Consider the following 24,357-nt stretch of genomic DNA (forward strand, 5'->3'; position numbering starts at 1 on the left):
TTCCCTGCATTAAAGTCCCCAGCCACTAGGAGTGCCGCCTCTGGATGAGCGTTTTCCTGTATGCTTATGGCCTTATACAGCTCATTGAGTGCGGTCTTAGTGCCAGCATCGGTTTGTGGTGTTTTAGATTTCGTGCACCAGCTGTTGTTTACAAATATACACAGACCGCCACGCCTTGTCTTACCGGAGGCCGCTGTTCTATCTTGCCGATGCAGCGTAAACCCCGCCAGCTGTATGTTATCCATGTCGTCGTTCAGCCACGACTCTGTGAAACATAAGATATTACAGTTTTTAATGACCCGTTGGTAGGATATTCGTGATCGTAGCTCGTCTATTGTGTTATCAAATGATTGTACGTTGGCTAATAAGACTGATGGTAGATGCAGATTACCCACTCGCCGTCGGATCCTTACAAGGCACCCCGACCTACATCCCCGATATCTCCGTCTCTTTCTCCTGCGAATGACGGGGATTTGGTTCTTGTCGGGTGTCTGAAGTAAATCCTTCGCCTCCAACTCATTAAAGAAACATTTTATGTCCAGTACGAGGTGAGTAAATGCTGTCCTGATATCTAGAAGCTCTTTTCGGTCATAAGAGACGGTGGCAGAAACATTATGTACAAAATAAGTTACAAGTAACGTGAATTTTTGTTATAATTTAGCTAGTCATGTTGGCAATAGAACAAGCTTTCAAATTATGTCCACCTGACCCAGATTATGATTAAGAATGGACTGTTTTTGGATTGTGTAAACAATAACAATAATTGTGTAAAGGCGGGGATGCAGGGCTGTTGTCCAAACAAAAACATCTACAAGTGTGCTCGCTCTAGTTCGTCAACGGCACAGGTAGGGGAGCTCAAAAAAGCACCTTATAGTTTAAGACTCTTCTTTGAGTCAGAAAAGTGCATTGAAATTACTTAGGAACTGGGAACACTTTGAAGAGGTGTGTGGCCACTTTAAAACCCAAGTTAGACCCCAAGAACATTCTTATGATGTTACTGAATGTATCCAGGTTGTTTTCAGATTTTGTTATCAACAAATGCGGCAAAAAGTACACAAAATGTCGAATGCACATAAAATCAACAAATCAAATCAAATTTTATTGGTCACATACACGTGTTTAGCAGATGTTATTGCAGCTGTAGAAAAATGCTTGTGCTTCTAGCTCCGACAGTGCAGTAATATCTAACAATTTCACAACATATACCCAATACACACAAATCTAAGTAAGGAATGAATTAAGAATTTATACATATATGGACGAGCGATGTCAGAGCGGCATGAACTAAGATAAAGTAGAATAGTATACTGTCTCTATAAGCTTGGCACATCTAGCCAATGGGATTTTTGCCCATTCTTCAAGGCAAAACTGCTCCAGCTCCTTCAAGTTGGATGGGTTCCGCTGGTGTACAGCAATCTTTAAGTCATACCATAGATTCTCAATTGGATTGACGTCTGGGCTTTGACTAGGCCATTCCAAGACATTTAAATGTTTCCCCTTAAACCACTAAAGTGTTGCTTTAGCAGTATGCTTAGTGTTATTGTCCTGCTGGAAGGTGATCCTCCGTCCCAGTCTCAAATCTCTGGAAGACTGAAACAGGTTTCCCTCAAGAATTTCCCTGTATTGGTCTTCATGGTGCCGCTTGCTTGGTGGTGCCCCTTGCTTAGTAGTGTTGCAGACTCTCGGGCCTTTCAGAACAGGTGTATATATACTGAGATCATGTGACAGATCATGTGACACTTAGATTGCACACAGGTGGACTTTATTGAACTAATTATGTGACTTCTGAAGGTAATTGGTTGCACCAGATCTTATTTAGGGGCTACATAGCAAAGGGGGTGAATACATATGCACGCACCACTTTTCCGTTATTAATTTTTTTGAATTGTTTTTAACAAGTTATTTTTTTAATTTCACTTCACCAATTTGGACTATTTTGTGTATGTCCATTACATGAAATCCAAATAAAAATCAATTTAAATTACAGGTTGTAATGCAACAAAATAGGAAAAACGCCAAGGGGGATGAATACTTTTGCAAGGCATATGAGATGAGTAATGCAAGATATGTAAACATTGTTTAAGTGGCTAGTGTTCCATTTCTTGTGATTTCTAGTCTATGTCGATAGGCAATAGCCTCTAATGTGCTAGTGATGCACGGTCCCAGCTTTGATGCACCTGTACTGACCTTGCATTCTGGATGATAGAGGGGTGAACAGGCAGGGGCTCGGGTGGTTGATGTCCTTGATGATCTTTTTGGCCTTCCTGTGACATCGGGTGCTGTAGGTGTCCTGGAGGACGGGTAGTTTTCCCCCGGTAATGCGTTGTGCAGACCGCACCACCCTCTGGAGAGCCTTGCGGTTGCGGGCGGTGCAGTTGCCATACCGGGCGGTGCAGTTGCCATACCAGGCGGTGATACAGCCCGACAAGATGCTCTCAATTGTGCATCTGTAAAAGTTTATGAGGGTTTTAGGTGCCAAGACAAATGTCTTTAGCCTCCTGAGGTTGAAGAGGCTCTGTTGCACCTTCTTCACCACACTGTCTGTGTGTGTGGTCCATTTCAGTTTGTCAGTGATGTGTACGCCAAGGAACTTGAAGCTTTCCACCTTCTCCACTACAGTCCCGTCGATGTGGATAGGGGGGTGTACCCTCTGCTGTTTCTTGAAGCCCACGATCATCTCCTTTGTTTTGTTGACATTGAGTGAGAGGTTATTTTTCTGGCACCACACTCCCAGAGCCCTCACCTCCTCCCTGTAGGCTGTCTCGTCATTGTTGGTAATCAAGCCTGCTACTGTTGTGTCATCTGCAAACCTCATGATTGAGTTGGAGGCGTGCTTGGCCACGCAGTCATGGGTGAACAGGAAGTACAGGAGTGGGCTGAGCACGAAGTGGAGGTGTTGTTTCCTACCTTCACCACCTAGGGGCGGACCGTCAGGAAGTCCAGGACCCAGTTGCACAGGGCGGAGTTCAGACCCAGGGCCTCGAGCTTACTTATGAGCTTGGAGGGTACTATGGTGTTGAATGCTGAGCTATAGCCAATGAACAGCATTCTTACATAGGTATTCCTCTTGTCCAGATGGGAAAGGGCAGTGTGAAGAGTGATGGCGATTGCATCGTCTGTGGCTCTATTGGGGCGGTAAGCAAATTTAAGTGGGTCAAAGGTGGCAGGTAAGGTAGTGGTGATATGATCCTTGACTAGTCTCTCTAAGCTCTTCATGATTACAGAGGTGAGTGCTATGGGGCGATAGTCGTTTAGTTCCGTTACCTTTGCTTTCTTGGGTACAAGTAGCCATCTTGAAGCATGTGGGGACAGCAGACTGGGATAGGGAGAATATGGCTGTAAACACACCAGCCAGCTGGTCTGCGCATGCTCTGAGGACGCGGCTAGGGATGCCATCTGGGCCGGCAGCCTTGCGAGGGTTAACACGTTTAAATGTTTTACTCACGTCGGCTCACGGTCCTTGGTAGCGGGCCGCGTTGGTGTCTCTGTGTTATCCTCAAAGCGGGCGAAGAAAGTGTTTAGCTTGTCCGGAAGCAAGACGTCGGTCTCGGCGACGTGGCTGGTTTTCCTTTTGTAGTCCGTGATTGTCTGTAGACCCTGACACATACGTCTCGTGTCTAAGCCGTTGAATTGCGACTCCACTTTGTCTCTATACTGACGTTTTGCTTGTTTGATTGCCTTGCGGAGTGAATAACTACACTGTAGTGTAATGTTTGGATTCAGTCTTGTCAGGTGAACTGTTGTTCTCACCCGTAGTCTAATCATTTTCCCACAATCTCCAAACTGTTCCCTTTTAATTACCACCATGGTTATGCATTCAATATTTATTCTGTAAGAAATATTTTAATTTAGCCCTATCCATATAGGCCAAGGGGGTTGAACGGAATGTTATTGAAATCAAGGCCTCTTTTTCAAGGGAGCCCTGAACACAGTCATACAAATTCACAATATTTACAATTCCAATGCAATAAAAACATAGTATTTATAAGCAATTTAAGAAAAGTAACTTACAAAACACGATCATGAAAAGCGAACACATTCCTCAGTAAAAAAGTAATCAACCGTCTGAACTGCCCTACAGGCACCAAAACATCCAGCCTTAGAGTTCTGGAGATCATTCCATAAGGAAGGTGCAAAAAAAACTAAACACAGATTTACCTAACCCAGTGGAGACCGAAGGGATTTCCAGAGTTAGCCATCCCTGTGATCGGGTCTGGTGACTCGCATGTCTGTAATTTAACAATGAAGTAAGGTATGGTGGAAGTTTGCACAAGAGGACGTTATAAACAACAAGAGAGCAGTGCATTGATCTGCGAGACTTGAGAGGGCCAGACTACTTTCTGATACAGAATGAAGTGTGATGTGTACTGAACCTATCACCCGTAATAAAGCTTAGTGCGCTTTGATAAACTGCGTCCAATGGTTTCAGTACAGTGGCAGCTGCATTCATATGGATGATATCGCCACAGTATAAAACCGGAATGAATGTTGACTGAATTACTTGTTTTCTGCTATTTAACAAAAGGCCTATCCTATAAAGGAAGCCCATTTTAATGATTTTTAACTAACTCATCAATATGTTTTTTGAAAGATAGCTTTTCGTCAATCCAGATACCCAGATATTTATAAGTGGGGACATGATCAATGTGAGCACCATCCAATGATACATTTTTAAGCTTTTTGGAAAATAACATATACTTAGTTTCACCTGCATTAAGTACCAATTTCAGTTCAACAAAGGCTTTCTGCAAAGCAAAAAAGGTAGATTGTAGTTCTGAAAGAGCCTTGGCAACAGAATGCACAACAGTATCGTCCACATGCAAGTGGAGGTTACAATTTCTTAAAGACAAACCAATATTGTTTATATACACAGAACAAAAATAGAAATGCATCATGCAATAATTTTCAAAGATTTTACTGAGTTTCAGTTCATATAAGGAAGTCAGTCAATTGAAAGAAATTCATTAGGCCCTAATCTATGGATTTCACATGACTGGGAATACAGATATGCATCTGTTGGACACAGATACCTTAAAAAAAGGTAGGGGCATAGATCAGAAAACCAGTCAGTATCTAGTGTGACCACCATTTGCCTCATGCAGCACGACACGTCTCCTTTGCATAGAGTTGATCAGGCTGTTGATTGTGGCCTGTGGAATGTTGTTCCACTCCTCTTCAATGGCTGTGTGAAGTTGCTGGATATTGGCGGGAACTGGAATGCGCTGTTGTACACGTCGATCCAGAGCATCCCAAACATGCTCAATGGGTGACGTGGTGAGTATGCAGGCAATGGAAGAAGTGGGCCATTTTCAGCTTCCAGGAATTGTGTGCAGGTCCTTGCGACATGGCCATGCATTATCATGCTGAAACATGAGATGATGGCGGCGGATGAATGGCACGACAATGGGCCTCAGGATCTCTGTGCATTCAAATTGCCATTGATAAAATGCAATGGTGCTCGTTGCCCGTAGCTTATGCCTGCCCATACCATAATCCCACCGCCACCATGGGGCACTCTGTTCACAACGTTGACATCGGCAAACCGCTCCCCCACATCTGCCATCTGCCCGGTGCAGTTGAAACCAGGATTCATCCATGAAGAGCACACTTTTTCAGCATGCCAGTGGCCATTGAAGGTCGGTTACGACGCCAAACTGCATTCAGGTCATTACCCTGGTGAGGACGACGAGCACGCAAATGAGCTTTCCTGAGGCTGTTTCTGAAAGTTTGCAGAAATTCTTCAGTTGTGCAAACCAACGGTTTCTACAGCTGTCTAGGTGGCTGGTCTCAGACGATCCAACAGATGAAGAAGCCAGATGTGGAGGTCCTGAGCTGGTGTGGTTACACGTGGTCTGCGGTTGTGAGGCCGGATGGACGTACTGCCAAATTCTCTAAAACGACATTGGAGGAGGCTTATGGTAGAGAAATTAACATTCAATTCTCTGGCAACCGCTCTGGTGGACATTCTTGCAGTCAGCATGCCATTTGCGCACTCCCTCAAAACTTGAGACATCTGTGGCATTGTGTTGTGACAACTCCTTTACAGTGATGCCTAGTGACTTGCATCTACAGTTGCGCTCAGCTCAACGCTGGGGTCGCTGTTGAGTAAGTTTGAGGGGTGAATGTACCACATGAAGATGTGTGAAACTTACTCCTCAGCCTGAAGAGCCATCACTTGCACCAGCGAATAGCTCGCTTTTCATGTTGCGGCGACTGGTAAGATGCTTCAGGAGGGTGGTCACGTGTGCTAATAAGGCAAAGGTGCCGAGTTCGCGCCAGGTCTGGGCTGAATTGGGAGGAGGTGGTACTCACGAAGCAAGCAGCATGACATCCTTTACACAGACACAATTAGAGCTCCCAAAACCTTTGCTTATTGACCTGCAAAAGAGAGCGAAAAACCGAATAGTCACAATGAACAGAGTAGGAAGTCACCTGTCAAAAGAATGATCTGAAACAGTGTTCTGTCATGGCACCAGAGCCATAGTAGTTGAGGAAAAATTATATGACAAAAATTTTAATATTTACCAATTACAACAAGTTCAATGCAGTCCTCAATGGAGGAGTCTGAACAGCAGACACAGAAGCTGGCGGAGCTGTAGGTCCACTGGTAGAGACCTGGTTAAAATATGGGGGTGGGGTGGGGGGGGGGGGGACAACACTAGAGACAACAAATATTTTTAACATCATCCACATAAGAGTCACAGCAAATTATTTTGTAATATATCTTATACACTATTTTAGGCCCAGCTTTTGGAACTTTGGCTTTCCTGGATATAGCCACACTGTGATCACTGTGATCACTGCATCCAATGGGTACGGATACAGCTTTAGAACAAAGTTCTACAGTATTAGTAAAAATGTGATCGATACATGTGGATGATCTTGTTCTTGTAGTGTTTGTAAACACCCTGGTAGGTTGGTTAATAACATAGTTTCGCTTATAGGTTGTGTCTACAATTAGATGTGTCATTTCTTGAATGCTAATTGTTTGTGTTTGTGTATGCTCTCCTTTGTCCCTTATAGTATTTGAATCGAGGATGCACCAGATACTTTGCCAGCAAGGACACAGACAAACAGATCATGCAGAATCGCAAGAGTCCTGAGGTACGGTACCTTTAAACTTATTGTCTTTTACCTCTCTGATCACATAGGGCCTTCACAACTGGTAGTCTTTTATTTATTCCACATCCTCCTGGACATAATTGGCTTTGAATTTAATGTGAATATGAACTTTAAGCAATTACTAGTAACTTGTTTAGTCATATAAATTATTAACTTGCCTTGTAAGCAGTCTATGGATAAGGTATGACCGCAGTCCATGCATTGGTTTTATTTCCCTGGCACCGATTCCAAGTCTAACATTTTAGCGTTTGTGGCACAAATCCCATTCAAGTCAAGGTTAGACCCTGACCGATTTGGGATTTTTGGATCTGATTCCAATTTTAGAGTGGAAATATTCACAGATTTTACCTGCCAATATTTTTATTAGTTGAGCTGGAATTAAAAAATTACTTTTTCTGTATGGATTGTGCTTAAAACAGCCCTACAAAGATACTCAGAAAGCTGATTTCTTAAATTTGAGGAAACAACCTTTAATGTAAGCACCACATAAAATGTAGGACCACCAGAAAGACAAGATGTTTTAATGGAAAAACTGTGTTACTCTAGTGAAAGGAGGATAAACTGCACTGATTCCAGCAATTTTCTTTTTAATGTATTGGTATTTAGCTATGTTTTCATCGATTGTAGGGCTGTATCCACTGAATTCTGGTAGTTGTCACTTGAAAGGAAAAACATAAATCACAAAATTTGCCACTGGCACAAGCGCTGCCTCGCCCCAAGCGTTGCCTCAGTGAATGGTCCTACCCCATTGATGTTGAAATTAAAAATGGTAAGGGTTAAGGTTCGGGTCAGGTAAAGGTTATGGGTAGGGGATAGGGTTAGCGTTGGGGTGTCCCAAGGATCCCGGATAGCACTAACCCTCAGTGAACTGTGTCAAGTACTCTCACACAGCTAGTTAGCTGGCTAGATGGGGGTGGCGATACGTGAATTTGGACCAGTCCCTGACAAGTGACAACCCATACATCAAAACGAAGCTACGAAGGGCTACTTTATAACCTGCTATGTTTTTTTTGTGTCTCTGAAAACATTTGAATGTCCGAGCTTAAGGAATACTCTTTGCAAAAAGCAAATATAACACACCAGTTTTTGCGGGCTTCACGTGAAGGGCTGTAACGTTACCACAGAGTTCAACGTTCTTAGCACGTTGCTTTATATTTGGGCATAGCATCCACTGTTTGTCACGACACCCAACACCCTACTGTGATACTTCACATGACAGTATATGGCCAGTGCGCATTTATTGCACTTTATTGAGCTTGACTGGTGTAGTTGCGTTGGGTTACAGTGTCCAATCTTGCTGTAGTGTGCCAAGGCAAGATAGGCTTATAGCCATGTAAAAAGTTTTTTTTTTGGAGCGTTTTCTCCATATTTTAGATCGGTCCTTTTCGGTGATTTAAATGCGAATACATCTGTAAAAGGCTAATATCGGCCGATAACATGTCAGCCGATAACATGGTCCTTTAAAACCTACTTTTGTAAAATATTGTGTGCTATAGCTTGCAAAATAAACAAATGTGTGTTGTTTTTCCAACATTTAGGACTGTTTTCTTCAAGAAATATATCTGCTTCATGTTTTTGGTTTCTTTTGCTTCCTTCCGAAAGTATCTATAATGTTTTGTGAAGCTCAACAGTCACTTATAGATGATTAGACTAATAATGACAGAGAATAAACAATATCAATAGCTTATAGAAAAATCTAATGACAAGTTTAATCCAGTTTAAGTTTATTAAGAAATAAATGATCGAAGCGGGGCAGGAAAAATCCCTCCATGCGAGGTTGAAAACCAATTGGCCAATCCTCCTACTAGACCTATCATAAAAGCTTTAAAGGGAAATTCCGCCACTTCTCAACCTCATTCATTATCTCCAGCACCATACCAGTGTCTACATATATGAAAACGGCGCGTTTCTATGATCGGTGGTTAAAAAGATAAGACGAAAGGTCCTAAAAAATACTTCTCTGTGATATCACAGGGTAAGATTAAAAGTAAGAAAAACTGTGATTTTCAAAACTTGCAACGAGTTTCTAGCCAGAGGGAGGTTATTTTCTTGCTTCCTACACCACCGCTAATCACTGTTTTTAAAATGTTTGAACTTTTGATGATGTCATCAGGTAGAACTTTCTTATGTTTTTCTACAAAACGTAGAAATGTGCCGTTTTCACATATGTAGACACTGGTATTGTGCTGGATATGATGAAAATAAGGTTAAAAAGTGGTGGAATTGCCCTTAAGACAAGTTAAAATTATGAACAGTAGCCTATTTTCCAAATATTTGAGTAGGCTTAGAAGTTGTTGCTGCTTTCAAAGAGAACAAGAATGAAAGTCTGAGTCTATAGGCCTAGACAATCACAGCTTTATGACAGATTGAACAAGCCCGTTCATCATCAGTTGACTGTCACTTTGCTCTGTCATGTGTGTTTGACACAGACAGACACACACAAACCTATTCCATGCTGAATCTCCATCAGAAAGGAATATTAGAAAAGATTTGCCTGCACTTAGCCTCTGCCCAGGCTTTCAACATTATATTTCGTCATGATTCGTCCAGTTGTAGCATTTTGGGCAGAGTTTAAAAACCCTCACATTATTATAATTTGTTGGTTGGCAAATAGGGAGCGATACCATCGCCCAACCCTAGATATAGGGTATAGGAAGTATTCATGCCAAACTGTATCAAGGATTGTCTTTAGAAATAAATAACTTCTGGTCCTTTGGCTTAGGTGAAAGTCTGGCAAATCTGTTGTAGGCTATGTGTGAATTGTTGCAATCAGACAAATTTGTTTTTACCATTTTAACAATTAACCAAATGTTCCCTTTTTACAGCTTCTATTCAGTGTGTTGAGAGAGCAATGATCTCATGACAGTTGCGGTGTAACTAATTAAGCTTGTACGTCTCTTTGCCCTGCCTCGGGTCTATGTAATGCAGGATGATGAGGTGATGATGCTTTCCTTAGGAGACCCTCTTTGTTTTACTCACTATGTAAACCCTGAGAAGTGCAAGGCTCAGATTTTACATGCTTGAGGTTGTACTGCAAACAGGAGCTATGCAGAGCATGCCTCTTTATCAATGTGCATGGGGTTATGCCATTTTTCTTTATCCAGCTTCCGTCAGGCTCAGAATGTCACAGCGTGGTGAATTATCAGTCTAAGGAGATACTGTTACAGACACACACTTATGACTGGTCAGGTGAAAATCAACAACCAAAATCTCACAGAAGTGAAGTAATTGGAACAACATCACACTGTGACATTTGCTTTAGTGTGCCTCTGCTTTGAAGTCTGCCAACCTTCCTTCAAACCAGAAACCACAAATCCACTGTACTTTTCTATGCCTCTGCTTCTATCTGTCAGTGGTGGATTTCAAATTTCTGATATTAGGGGTGAGACGTAGCATTTGACGCTAGGTTAGTCAAGGCTACTGTAGCACGGCTGTCTTGTTCATACTGCAGGAAGGTGTGATGTTTGTGTGATGACTCTCACATGAAAAAAGAGAGCCTACAAGGGAGGCCAGCAGTTTTCCCTAGTCGGATCACATGATGGCACTGGAAAGACTCTTGACTTTATCTAGCACAGGGAATGTAGTCACAAAAGGTGCTGATCTAGGGTCAGGTTCCCCTGTCCATAATCATATTCAGTATAATCTAAAAGGCGAAACTGATCCTATATCAGCTCTGAGACTCTGTGAATACGGGCCCGGGTATAGTATCCTGACGGTCCTGTCTCTCCTTCCTCCAGCATGTGAAACTGGGCGCCCTGAAGGACCCTCTGTTGGACGACCAGGGAGACTTCAACAGGATGTGCGGGGCCATGAAGAAGATTGGCCTGGATGACACGGAGAAGCTGGACCTGTTCAGGGTGGTGGCCGGGGTGCTGCACCTGGGCAACATTGACTTTGAGGAGACCGGGAGCACATCGGGTAAATCAAGTTACATACCTAATGTCTCTCTCTTAGTGTAGCTCTCTGGAGTATTAGAATGTACACACACTTACGCACATACACACAGGCACTTTCATGCGTACACACACAAGCAGTCACATGAGCATACAGACGTGTGGGTGTGTACAATAGCACTCATCTGCATACGCTCAATGGGGCTTATTGGTCCTTTTATTGTTCTGCCAGCACTGAATCCCTCGTTTAGTTTCTCTAACGTGGCAGGAGGTCTACTCCCCACCCCTGGCTGACACATTCTCCTCTGTAGGGTCTCACTGTCCCACTTTTTGAAGTGCACCCATTGAAAAGGACACGCTCATCTGAATCCGCTCTCCTGCCAGCTGCACAAGAGTGATGCAATGCATCTGACATATAAGAAAAGTGACGATTTCAAGCTTATCTTGAGATAGATGACGTAATAGATCACTGCCTCTAGAGCAGATATTACCTGGACCATCGCACGGTGCTCACTCTCCTCTGAAATGGTTACATGTTGACAGCTCATTTCCCTGTCTCAGACCATCTGTCTGTCTCTGCCCTTCAGAAGGACATTACTACTTCACTGCCTGCAACAAAGACAGTACTGATTCTGCAGAATGTGCGGCATGTATTCACAGTGTGGCTGTATTCAAGCATTAGGCAGGAGAAAGAAAGTAGTAAAATCCATCCAAAATCCAATTGATGCGGCATAATGGACGTTGCTCCATTTTCTTTTTGTGCGCACCAATGGTGTGTGTGTGTGTGTGTGTGTGTGTGTGTGTGTGTGTGTGTGTGTGTGTGTGTGTGTGTGTATTTCCAGGCGGCTGCATCCTGATGAACCAGTCGAGTCAGACACTGGCCTACTGTGCTGACCTGCTGGGCCTGGACCAGGAGGACCTGAGAGTCAGCCTCACCACCAGGGTCATGCTCACCACAGCAGGGGGCGCCAAAGGAACAGTTATCAAGTAGGACTAACAGTTATCAAGTAGGACTACCTCTAATGCTGCATTTAGATGGTAGGACGTAGACAGTAAACGGCAAACCGGATGTAATTGTTTTCAATGAGAGCATGACGGTAAATGCCGTTGAAGCTGGTGGTGAATGCCATCAGCCGCCACAATAAATGGGACTTGCCACCAGAGTTCAAATATTTTAACTTTTGCCGTCTGCTGTGGCGTTGTTTTCTACAGGATGTTGATTTGCACTGTTTGTTTTCTGAAATCACCATAGCAATGCATACCGTTGTGCTGGCTTGCTTTTGCCATCACCGTCTTTCTTGCTTTCTTGTCCCGCTATGCCAACTGGTTTGACGTTTTTTGCGTCCCACGTCTAAATGCAGCATTAGACTACCTCTACTGCTGCTTCACTTTTATATGCCATTTAGCCACTAAAAGTCTGTTTACATCGTGACTTATTTAGTAACGCCGTACGTCATCTTCACCGAGTCTTGCCCCGCTACTGAACAATCAAGTGTAGTGTTTGTAACGCAAGATGGAGGATAGCCTGTCTCTCGTCAGAGATCGCATAAATACATTGTTTCAGGTGATAATACAACATAAGACTGAACATGAATAGACTATAGATGAGAATATAAGGTGGGGAAAGTGAGCAGTAATGGTAGGTACCTAACTTCAAAAGGTAAAAGGTTTGCTCTGAACCTGCTGCTTCAGCTCGATGCCTGTACAGAAGAGAACGGAGAGCAGAATAATTTTGGAGTGTTTGAATTTTAACAAGTATTCCAGTCCACAGTGTAGCTACCAGCCATGAGACTGAGACTGAGTGCAGGACAGAGTGCTACACCATAGCTGAACTTGCTCAGTTCAGAGGAACTCCAATTTGTTCATTGTCATCAACCCCTTTGAATAATTGAAGCCAAATGGTGTTGGAGAGTGCTACGAGAATTAGTCAGCCAGGGTTCAGGGAGTACAGTCACTTCTAATGGCTTGTATTTTGTCCTCCTTACCTACTTGTTTTAGCAAAAATTCATCTTTGCTATTACTATCCTGTAAAAACGTACTCTTTACGAATCAACTCAAACTTTGTTTGCACCTAAACCTGAAATGAAAAATGCCTGTATTGATTAAAAAGGTTTTTATTTATTTATTAAGGAGTAGCCCAGTGTCCCGGTTTCGGCCCCTCACTGCCCCACTTTGTGTTTTCCCCCCAGGGTGCCTCTGAAGGTGGAACAGGCTAACAACGCCCGGGACGCCCTGGCCAAGGCCGTGTACAGCTGCCTCTTCGATCACGTGGTCAGGAGGGTCAACCAGTGCTTCCCCTTCGAAACCTCCTCCAACTTCATCGGGGTGCTGGATATCGCCGGCTTCGGTAAGTCGGCCTAGAGCAGTGAGTTTGTCTGACAGTTTGTCTGTTTCTCTGTATGTTTGTTTCTCTGTCTGCCTGTGAGTCTGTCTATCTAGCCATATAGCCATTATTTTATCTTGTAGGTGTTCGTTTCCTGCACGTCCTCACATAAACTATTTTCTCTTCTCTTTCTAAAAACGTTACTGACTAAATGTAATATATTCAGTACCAGTAACTGCCTGAAGATAAGCATTCTTCATTCCCACTTCAGGCGTGGCAGATCAAATCAAATCAAATCAAATTTTATTGGTCACATGCGCCGAATACAACAGGTGCAGACATTACATTGAAATGCTTACTTACAGCCCTTAACCAGCAGTGCATTTATTTAAAATAAAACAACAACAAAAAAAGTGTTGAGAGAAAAAAGAGCAGAAGTAAAATAAAGTGACAGTAGGGAGGCTATATATACAGGGGGGTACCGTTGCAGAGTCAATGTGCGGGGGCACCGGCTAGTTGAGGTAGTTGAGGTAATATGTACATGTGGGTAGAGTTAAAGTGACTATGCATAAATAATTAACAGAGTAGCAGCAGCGTAAAAAGGATAGGGTGGGGGGGCAGTGCAAATAGTCCGGGTAGCCATGATTAGCTGTTCAGGAGTCTTATGGCTTGGGGGTAGAAGCTGTTGAGAAGTCTTTTGGACCTAGACTTGGCACTCCGGTACCGCTTGCCGTGCGGTAGCAGAGAGAACAGTCTATGACTAGGGTGGCTGGAGTCTTTGACAATTTTGAGGGCCTTCCTCTGACACCGCCTGGTATAGAGGTCCTGGATGGCAGGAAGCTTGGCCCCAGTGATGTACTGGGCCATACGCACTACCCTCTGTAGTACCTTGCGGTCGGAGGCCAAGCAGTTGCCATACCAGGCGGTGATGCAACCAGTCAGGATGCTCTCGATGGTGCAGCTGTAGAATTTTTTTGAGGATCTGAGGACCCATGCCAAATCTTTTCAGTCTCCTGAGGGGGAATAGGCTTTGTCGTGCCCTCTTCACGACTGTCTTGGTGTGTTTGGACCATGATAGTTCGTTGGTGATGTGGACACCAAGGATCTTGAAGCTCTCAACCTGTTCCACTACAGCCCCGTCGATGAGAATGGGGGCGTGCTCAGTCCTCTTTTTTTTCCTGTAGTCCACAGTCATCTCCTTTGTCTTGGTCACGTTGAGGGAGAGGTTGTTGTCCTGGCACCACACGGCCAGGTCTCTGACCTCCTCCCTATAGGCTGTCTCATCGTTGTCGGTGATCAGGCCTACCACTGTTGTGTCGTCGGCAAACTTAATGATGGTGTTGGAGTCGTGCCTGGCCATGCAGTCATGGGTGAACAGAGAGTACAGGAGGGGACTGAGCACGCACCCCTGAGGGGGCCCCCGTGTTGAGGATCAGTGTGGCAGATGTGTTGTTACCTACCCTTACCACCTGGGGGCGGCCCGTCAGGAAGTCCAGGATCCAGTTGCAGAGGGAGGTGTTTAGTCCCAGGATCCTTAGCTTAGTGATGAGCTTAGAGGGCACTATGGTGTTGAATGCTGAGCTGTAGTCAATGAATAGCATTCTCACGTAGGTGTTCCTCTTGTCCAGGTGGGAAAGGGCAGTGTGGAGTGCAATAGAGATTGCATCATCTGTGGATCTGTTGGGGCGGTATGCAAATTGGAGTGGGTCTAGGGTTTCTGGGATAATGCTGTTGATGTGAGCCATGACCAGCCTTTCAAAGCACTTCATGGCTACAGACGTCAGTGCTACGGGTCGGTAGTCATTTAGGCAGGTTATCTTAGAGTCCTTGGGCACGGGGACTATGGTGGTCTGCTTGAAACATGTTTGATATTACAGACTCAGTCAGGGACATGTTGAAAATGTCAGTGAAGACACTTGCCAGTTGGTCAGCACATGCTCGGAGTACACGTCCTGGTAATCCGTCTGGCCCTGCGGCCTTGTGAATGTTGACCTGCTTAAAAGTCTTACTCACATCGGCTACGGAGAGCGTGATCACATAGTCATCCGGAACAGCTGGTGCTCTCATGCATGTTTCAGTGTTGCTTGCCTCGAAGCGAGCATAGAGGTGGTTTAGCTCGTCTGGTAGGCTTGTGTCACTGGGCAGCTCGCGGCTGTGCTTCCCTTTGTAGTCTGTAATAGTTTTCAAGCCCTGCCACATCCGACGAGCGTCAGAGCCAGTGTAGTACGATTCAATCTTAGTCCTGTATTGACTCTTTGCCTGTTTGATGGTTCGTCGGAGGTCATAGCGGGATTTCTTATAAGCGTCCGGGTTAGAGTCCCGTTCCTTGAAAGCGGCAGCTCTACCCTTTAGCTCAGTGCGGATGTTTCCTGTAATCCATGGCTTCTGGTTGGGGTATGTACGTACGTACGGTCACTGTGGGGACGACATCATCGATGCACTTATTGATGAAGCCAGTGACTGATGTGGTGTACTCCTCAATGCTGTCTGAAGAATCCCGGAACATGTTCCAGTCTGTGCTAGCAAAACAGTCCTGTAGCTTAGAATCTGTGTCATCTGACCACTTTTTTATTAACCGAGTCACTGGTGCTTCCTGCTTTAGTTTTTGCTTATAAGCAGGAATCAGGAGGATAGAGTTATGGTCAGATTTGCCAAATGGAGGGCGAGGGAGAGCTTTGTATGCGTCTCTGTGTGTGGAGTAAAGGTGGTGTAGAGTTTTTTTTCCTCTGGTTGCACATTTAACATGCTGGTAGAAATTAGGTAGAACGGATTTAAGTTTCCCTGCATTAAAGTCCCCGGCCACTAGGAGCGCTGCATCTGGATGAGCGTTTTCCTGTTGATTTATGGCCTTGTACAACTCATTCAGTGCAATCTTAATGCCAGCATTGGTTTGTGGTGGTAAATAGACAGCTATGAAAAATATAGATGAAAACTCTCTTGGTAAATAGTGTGGTCTACAGCTTATCATAAGATACTCTACCTCAGGCGAGCAAAACCTCGAGACTTCCTTAGTATTTGATTTTGTGCACCAGCTGTTGTTTACAAATATACACAGACCGCCACCCCTTGTCTTACCGGAGTCAGCCGTTCTATCCTGCCGATGTAGCGTATAGCCCGCTAGCTGTATGAAATCCATGTCGTCGTTCAGCCACGACTCATTTACACTTTCATATTTCTTCTCACCCCCCTCAGAGTATTTTGAGCACAACAGCTTTGAGCAGTTCTGCATCAACTACTGCAACGAGAAGCTGCAGCAGTTCTTCAACGAGCGCATCCTGAAAGAGGTGAGTGAGAGTGTCGTCTGGGGGCGTGGAGGTGGCTCGCTAGTGTTCTTTAAGCTTTGGACTCCCACTGAGGACTAGTGTTGTAACCATACCAGAATTTTGACTTCGATATCGATACTAGGTTTAGTATCACAATACACGATACCATCACGATACTCGATACCGAAACGATACCACAACAAAAGAAAAAAGGCATATTAGCCAAAGTCACAGAATGGCACTTGATACAGACAGATAAACTCGGCTACTGCTCTGTTCAATCATTGGGCATCTTTTGAGTTCAATATCATTACGTTTGAAAATGTTTGTCAAATTTTTTTTATGGCAGCCATGTTTGCGTTAATTAATCAATTATATAATCATACAATCAATTTGACTTTTTTTTACCAATATAACTACAATAATGTATTTTAAAGGTAAATCGCTATTGATAAACTGGGTAAATCAAGATGTAGCCTAGGTCTATTCACAATACAGTGAATGCATATTATTCAATAGGAGTGTGTGCATGCATTGAGTTATTGAGCTTGTTTTAGCTGATTTCATGGGGCTACAGATGACACATACAATCTACCATTTAGGACTTATTTTATTGCCGACTGCTCGGAGAACAGATTATTTTATTGTACTGATTAACAACATTTGCATAGAATAATTAATATCTTCTTTTATAAAAGTTTGCGCTGTCTCTTTAAGAATGTAATGACATCATTTGCAAGGCAGATGGGTCTGTGGAATCTGACTAGTGGAAACCAGACTGGAGGTGAATAAGCTTTTGGTGGCGAGGGAGACAAAGCAAATTAATAACGTTTTTGGTGACAATCAGCTTTGAAATCAGCATATTTTGCATTATGGTTTGCATATTATCACAAAAAGTGCTAGGGTAGTGAATTGATCTTGCTTCAGCTGTAAGCTTGAAAGGAAAGTTAGCCTACAGTTTAAGCTGGAAGCTACCGGTATCGTCTTGTATTGTAAAAGTGTTTAAACATTTGTACATGCAGTGTTGCATTATTCAAGTGTATAAACTTCTGTGCAGCATTAGTGAGGAGCTAACAATGCAGCCCAGACAGCTCTAGCCAGGGGTTAAAGTTCTCCGTCACTGGGACGGATTTTTTTTAGATCAGTGTAGATTTGGTTTGGAGATGACATCGCCTAATACAGACAGAAGCATGTCTGTTCTACTAAATATATTCCCAAATAACTGTGTTCTCAAATATTTTATTTGATCTGTTATGCTGTGTGCACTGAACTGACATGCATGATTGTTGATGACACTTGTTGATGAGAGGATTTAAATAGTCTATATAATGCTCAGAACAGCTCAACTCAGACAGCGGTGTGTAGCCTACTGTAGCTGCTGGCGAAGTCATTCAAAGCCTATACTATAACATTTAGGATATCACTTTCCAGTGCTACTATTTTTGCCATGTAATGTTGTTAAAACAAAATCAGACAACCCCATAGTAGAAAAGTTTACCTACAGTGCATTTTGAAAGTATTCAGACCCCTTTACTTTTTCCACATTTTGCTACATTACAGCCTTATTCTAAAACGTATTATATAAAAATGTTCCTCATCAATCTACTACACACAATACCCCATAATGCGAAAACAGGTTTTTAGAAATTTTAGCAAATGTATTAAAAATACAAAAACGGATACCTTATTTACATAAGCATTCAGACCCTTTTCTATGAGATTAGAAATTGAGGTAAGGTGCATCCTGTTTCCATTGCTCATCCTTGAGATGTTTCTACAACTTCATTGGAGTCCACCTGTGGTAAATTCAATTGATTGGACATGATTTGGAAAGGCACACACCTGTCTATATAAGGTCCCACAGTTGACAGTGCATGTCAGAGCAAAAAACAAGCCATGAGGTTGAAGGAATTGTCCGTAGAGCTCCGAGACAGCATTGTGTCGAGGCACAGATCTGGGGAAGCATGGTGGCGGCAGCATCATGCTGTGGGGATGTTTTTCAGTGGCAGAGACTGGGAGACTAGTCAGGATCGAGGGAAAGATGAACGGAGCAAAGTACAGAGAGATCCTTGATGAAAACCTGCTCCAGAGCAGACCTGAAAATAGCTGTGCAATGATGCTCCCCATCCAGAGTATGAGAGGATCTGCAAAGAAGAATGGGAGAAACTCCCCAAATACAGGTGTGCCAAGCTTGTGGCGTCAAAGGTGCTTCAACAAAGTACTGAGTAAAGGGTCTGAATACTTATGTAAATCTGATATTTTAGTTTTATTTTATACATTTGCAACAAATTCTAAAAACCTGTTTTTGCTTTGTCATTATGGGGTATTGTGTAGATTGATGGAATAAACTATTTAATCAGTTTAAGAATAAGGCTGTAACGTAACAAAATGAGGAAAAGTCAAGGGGTCTGAATACTTTCTGAATGCACTGTATTTACCTAGTCTGCTTGTTGTGTGTTGTATGCAAGATAAATATTCCTCTCGAGGCGCATTCGAGTTGCGAGAGCCAAAGGGAGTGAAATATGTATTCTGACAAGCAGTCAATGCACAACAATTCTTAATGCAATTGTGGGAAAACACTTTTGAAAGCAGTTTTGGCCTTTGTTTAAAAAAAGAGAGGGATCCCAGTTTTACATTGCTACCACAATTATTTCTCTACTCCTTCAATTGCGAGTGTGGCAAATTTTACAAATGCAGTTTTTAGGGCCGTCACGGTAATTGAATAACCGTGTAACTGAAGGTTATGGATGATGACCGTCATGAAAATAAAATAACAGTCAAAACCGTTTAAATAGGCCTACTTTCATTTGAGGTTTTAGCTTTATTCACTTTATTTTCACGTAGATAAACTTTACCTAATAGCGGGAGTGTGTTTACTAATGATTATAAGAAATAGTTTCGCTAACTTAGTCTGTTTATTAAACTTTCTACATCTCCTCCTCTTTCCAACTGATGATGTGCAGAGGTGTAGGCCGCTATAGGTTATGGCACTTCATTAAAACAAATATTTTGATATGTGGACTTTATTTTATACAATGCACATTTTTATTGCTTGCTATTAAATAAATAAATCTGTCTATTAAAAAAGGTTGGATGCATCTGACTGTTGATAAATTATTCAACAGCAGTCGACAAGGTTGTTCTGGCTCTGAGGCTTATAATTAGTCAAACGGACAATGCGCCAATCCTTTCCAACCTGGCATGGTATAATTTGATACGGAATCTTTTCTTAATTTATAGACTAATCAATGCTGATCATTACATTTACATTTTAGTCATTTAGCAGACGCTCTTATCCAGAGCGACTTACAGGAGCAATTAGGGTTAAGGGCCTTGCTCAAGGGCACATCGACAGATTTTTTCACCTAGTCGGCTCGGGGATTAGAACCAGCGACCTTTCGGTTACTGGTACGACGCTCTTAACCACTAAGCTACCCACCCGGTCCTGGCCGCCCTCCTATCCCCACAAAGTAGAATAGTAGCCTAGGCTATACAGTGTCAGCCGCAATGCACTTTTATGAATGCCTATGTGGTAACCTACCTTTTATAAAACAGGCAATTTACCGTTAATCCACGTTAATATGTGTATTAATTAGTCATTTACTGTTCTCATTCTCGGAGTGTAAACGTTATTTGCTCACAACCTGCTACACTTGTGAGAAACAAGTTTTGATTTATTTCATACCATCATGTGAGCAATTAGCGTGTGTCTGGTTTCTTTGTCCTCTTAATGTTGACGGAGCGTGCGCACCTGAGCTCGCATAGAAGTACCTGCCCAGCTGGGCTTTTAAGTAATTTTTTTTTAAATCTTCACCTCACACATAAATCAAGTATTTATTTTATTTTATTTTTTTACATCCATTCAAATTATAATAGTTCCTCACAGTATTTGAAAAATCTTTCTAACACACTCCCCCTCGATAATCAGCATCGCTGATAAATAGGCTATGGACATGTTGCGTGTATTTGTTTCTATTTTAATGATTGTCAGTGTCATCTTCATACTATAGCACAGCTGTCCCCTTCATACTTTCCTTGTCAATTCATTATCTTATAGCCTACTTTCGGAAAGCCTAAGGTAGTCTTAGGTTTTTTTTATATGTTTTAAGGAAAGGAGAAATATTTGCTCTTGTGTCTGACGTACGCTGGTGGCTTTGATTGACTGGTCCTTTTACGGGGGGGTGCTGTGTGTGAGTTCGGTGATTCTCTCTATAGGCCTATATGTCCATCCAGAAAGTTTCCTAAAGTAGCCTGTCTGGACTCCATCTCTTTAATAAGAATTAAACACTCCTGTCATGAATTAATCTTGTAAAGGCTACATTATTTATCTCATTACGGCGTCTTCTCTTTGAAGAACGGTCGAATGATTGCAGCAGCAGGGTTTGTGACGTTATGTGAATATTTTGGGAAAAGTGGGAGAAAACCCGTCGGACTTTGTTTGAATGGTTTTGTGCGTCGAAATAGGATCTGTATACACAATTTTAAAAATTCAGAAAATCCAACGGTATTTACATTTGACATTTTAGTCATTTAGCAGACGCTCTTATCCAGAGCGACTTACAGTTAGTGAATACATATTTTATTTTTTTATTTTTATACTGGCCCCCCGTGGGAATCGAACCCACAACCCTGGCGTTGCAATCGCCATGCTCTATCAACTGAGCTACATCCCTGCCGGCCATTCACTCCCTTACCCTGGACGTTGCTGGGCCAATTGTGCACCGCCCATGAGTCTCCCGGTCGCGGCCGGCTGCGACAGAGCCTGGATTCGAACCAGGATCTCTAGTGGCACAGTTAGCACTGCGATGCGGCGCCTTAGACCACTGCGCCACTCAGGAGATATGTAGGCACATCTTTAATTGGACTCTCTTAATATTGTCATTACAAAAATGCGACAGATCCTCTTCAACCTGGCATTTCTTAATTTGTTGATTAATATTTATAAGCATTAACCTGATTAATAACGAAATGCTATGATAATAATGAAGTGTAATGGCTTGTTTCAAATAGGTTTTTATTAAGAAGCATATCCATGTAAACAAGTGTAGAAACAGAATTGTGACCTCCCCTTTTTAACTTATTTTTTGGCTATATGCATGGTCCTTTTTTGGAGGGGGTATCGAAAATGTACTGAAGTTTCGGTATACTGTGCAACACTATGGAGGACTCAGGAGTATGTCAGTCAACAAGCTAGGAGTTTGTGTCACACACACAAACACCCTGTGTGATCTCTCCCTGGAAGAGTCAGTCCACATGTTAAACTCATTCGAATGGGAATCTTTCTCTCTGTGGAGATGACAGGGTTTCTCTTCTGGGATCTCCTGTTTTATTCATTGATTTTCAAGGTCTCCAATTAACGATCAAATTATATTTTTAAGGGATTTCATGGCGTTTGAATCACATTGGAGTGCAGAGATATTTGTGTTTGTTGGCCTGAAATTACCCAGAGAAGCATGTTTAATAAAATAAATGCCATTTTGAAAAGGGGTTTGTGTACTTGATTCAGTAAGTCATGATTGTTGACAGATCTAGGATCAGATTACACTAACCATTAGGAGGATGAAAAAAGATCTGACCCGGTATAAGTGGTTAGGAGCAACATCTTTGTACTTTAGTGTTGACTTACCACTCTTTCTGCAGGAGCAGGAGCTGTATCAGAGAGAAGGACTGGGAGTCAATGAAGTTCATTATGTCGACAACCAGGACTGCATAGGTGGGTGCCAATGTCACCTTACTCCGTATTTATTATTAGACATGAGAGGATGTGTATTTCTTCTGCAGTAGGCTGTGAAGCCCATAGATATTGCTATGTTATATTTCATTCTATGTTGGAGCTCTTTCATAAGCCAAAAATATATCTTGATATTGCACTTACAGTATATTTAGATGCCAGACCAGTGAAACAGGACATTTCTCCCAGCCTGGTTCACACATTCAGTTTATCAACTTGTCATGGTGCAAAGTCAAATTCCCCAAGAGCAGCTCCTAAACTATTTTACTGGTTTAATATGTGGGACAGCACTCTGTAAAAACCAGTTTCTTTGCGATACGTACTGTACCTGTACTGTAAGCTTCAATGTCAAATGTAATGCAAGGACTGGCTTTAGAAGGAAAAGATGCAATCTCTTTCTGGGTCTGACTGCTGCCTAGCAGTGGCCTCTAGGGACCAAACGGAGAGGCAAGTAGAGGTGGGGGGGGGGGGGTGAGTGGGTGCAGAGATTGGAGTGGAAATCTCCAGGTACTGGGTGCCTTAGAGTGACATACAGAGACATACAAAGACATGATTAACTTGAAGCCCTGTCTTTTTTAAGGCTCATACAAGACATGATGAGATAGACTGACAGAGATACAGCCCTCGACAGAGCACTCTCACTTTTAAGAAACTGTGATTGCATGAAATCACCCTCACGACATGAGTTTGCACTGACTTCCTTCGACTGCACAATTAGGGCCCTATAAAATCCACGGGGAACGCAGACGGTATCACGTAATCCAGACATTACATCGGAATTTAACAAAATAAAAATATATATTGAATTTATTAGAAAATGTATACATTTGCCCAAGATTATCGTAAGACATTAACAAAATGCATCAGTGATTTGTATTTTCCTTAAACTTTCTGAAGAGGCAATGCAGAATGCCCCTGTCTGTGTGTGCACGTTTGTCTACCAGTTTATGTAGCCGTTAGCGATGAAGTCTTCTGGTAGATGGAAAGGCTTTCCCAAAAACCTTCTCAATTAAAATGTTAACTACAAAGTAGCCAATGCCTACCTGGCAGAATGATATTGTGATTATTTGCATCAATCCAGTGGTGATTTGTTAAGCAAACTCTGCAGTCACATGTGCTACAGAAACACCACTAACCTAACAAGTCTCTTGCTGGTCACTTGAATTAACCTCTTAAGGATCGGACCCTTTTTCTTTCAATTTTCGCCTAAAATGACATACCCAAATCTAACTGCCTGTAGCTCAGGATCTGAAGCAAGGATATGCATATTCTTGATACCATTTGAAAGGAAACACTTAGAAGTTTTTCGGAAATGTGAAATTAATGTAGGAGAATATGACACATTAGATCTGGTAAACGATAATACAAACAAAAAACCATGTGTTTTCAATTTTTTATTTGATTCCATCATCTTTGAAATGCAAGAGAAAGGCCGCAATATAATATTGCAGTTTAGGCGCAATTTAGATTTTGGACACTATAAGGCAGCAGTGTGTGCAAAGTTTCAGATTGATCCAGGGAAGCATTGCAATACTGGACTATTTTTAATCAAGTCTGCCCAAATGTGCCGAATTGGTCAATTGATACATTTTCAAGTACATAACTATAGAGAACATACAAAAATGAAATGGTAATACAAAATGTACGTTTACACACTCCCAGGAATGTCATACATGATGGATCATTAGCTTATACATTAACTTTCACACATCTAGATGGCCGGGCGGGGTGGGTGTGGAGCCAGAGACAGCAGGGGTTTAAACTGTAGAACCCAATTCCTACATTTGAATATAAAAATTGATTTTATCAAACAAAACTATGCTACATTTTATCTCTGGGACCCTTAGGATGACAAATCAGAGCAAGATTACTGAAATCAAGTACATTATTTACCTTCAGAGTCGAATGTATCAAACCAGTTGCCGTGATACGTTTTTTGTTGTTGTGCACTCTCCTCAAACAATAGCATGCCATTTTTTCACTGTAATAGCTACTGTAAATTGGACAGTGCAGTTAGATTAACAA

The 24,357-nt window shown here is 42.5% G+C and overlaps 1 protein-coding gene across 4 annotated transcripts in view; it reads left to right on the forward strand.

The window, feature by feature from the left end:
* The window catches only part of LOC121545102 (unconventional myosin-VI), a 97,661-nt gene that overhangs the window by 38,872 nt on the left and 34,432 nt on the right, over positions 1–24,357 (forward strand). For all 4 annotated transcript variants that reach the window (XR_006659342.1, XM_041855494.2, XM_045217586.1 and 1 more), the window contains exons 10-15: positions 7,024–7,104; positions 10,860–11,040; positions 11,858–12,002; positions 13,205–13,362; positions 16,531–16,622; positions 22,242–22,314. Coding sequence is in view for 3 of the 4 variants with exons in the window: in XM_041855494.2 (XP_041711428.2) it covers positions 7,024–7,104; positions 10,860–11,040; positions 11,858–12,002; positions 13,205–13,362; positions 16,531–16,622; positions 22,242–22,314 (730 nt within the window). In the remaining variant the exon portion in view is untranslated. The remainder of the gene's footprint in view (positions 1–7,023; positions 7,105–10,859; positions 11,041–11,857; positions 12,003–13,204; positions 13,363–16,530; positions 16,623–22,241; positions 22,315–24,357) is intronic.

This window comes from Coregonus clupeaformis, unplaced genomic scaffold (genome assembly GCF_020615455.1).
Source record: "Coregonus clupeaformis isolate EN_2021a unplaced genomic scaffold, ASM2061545v1 scaf1135, whole genome shotgun sequence".
Lineage (NCBI taxonomy): Eukaryota > Metazoa > Chordata > Actinopteri > Salmoniformes > Salmonidae > Coregonus > Coregonus clupeaformis.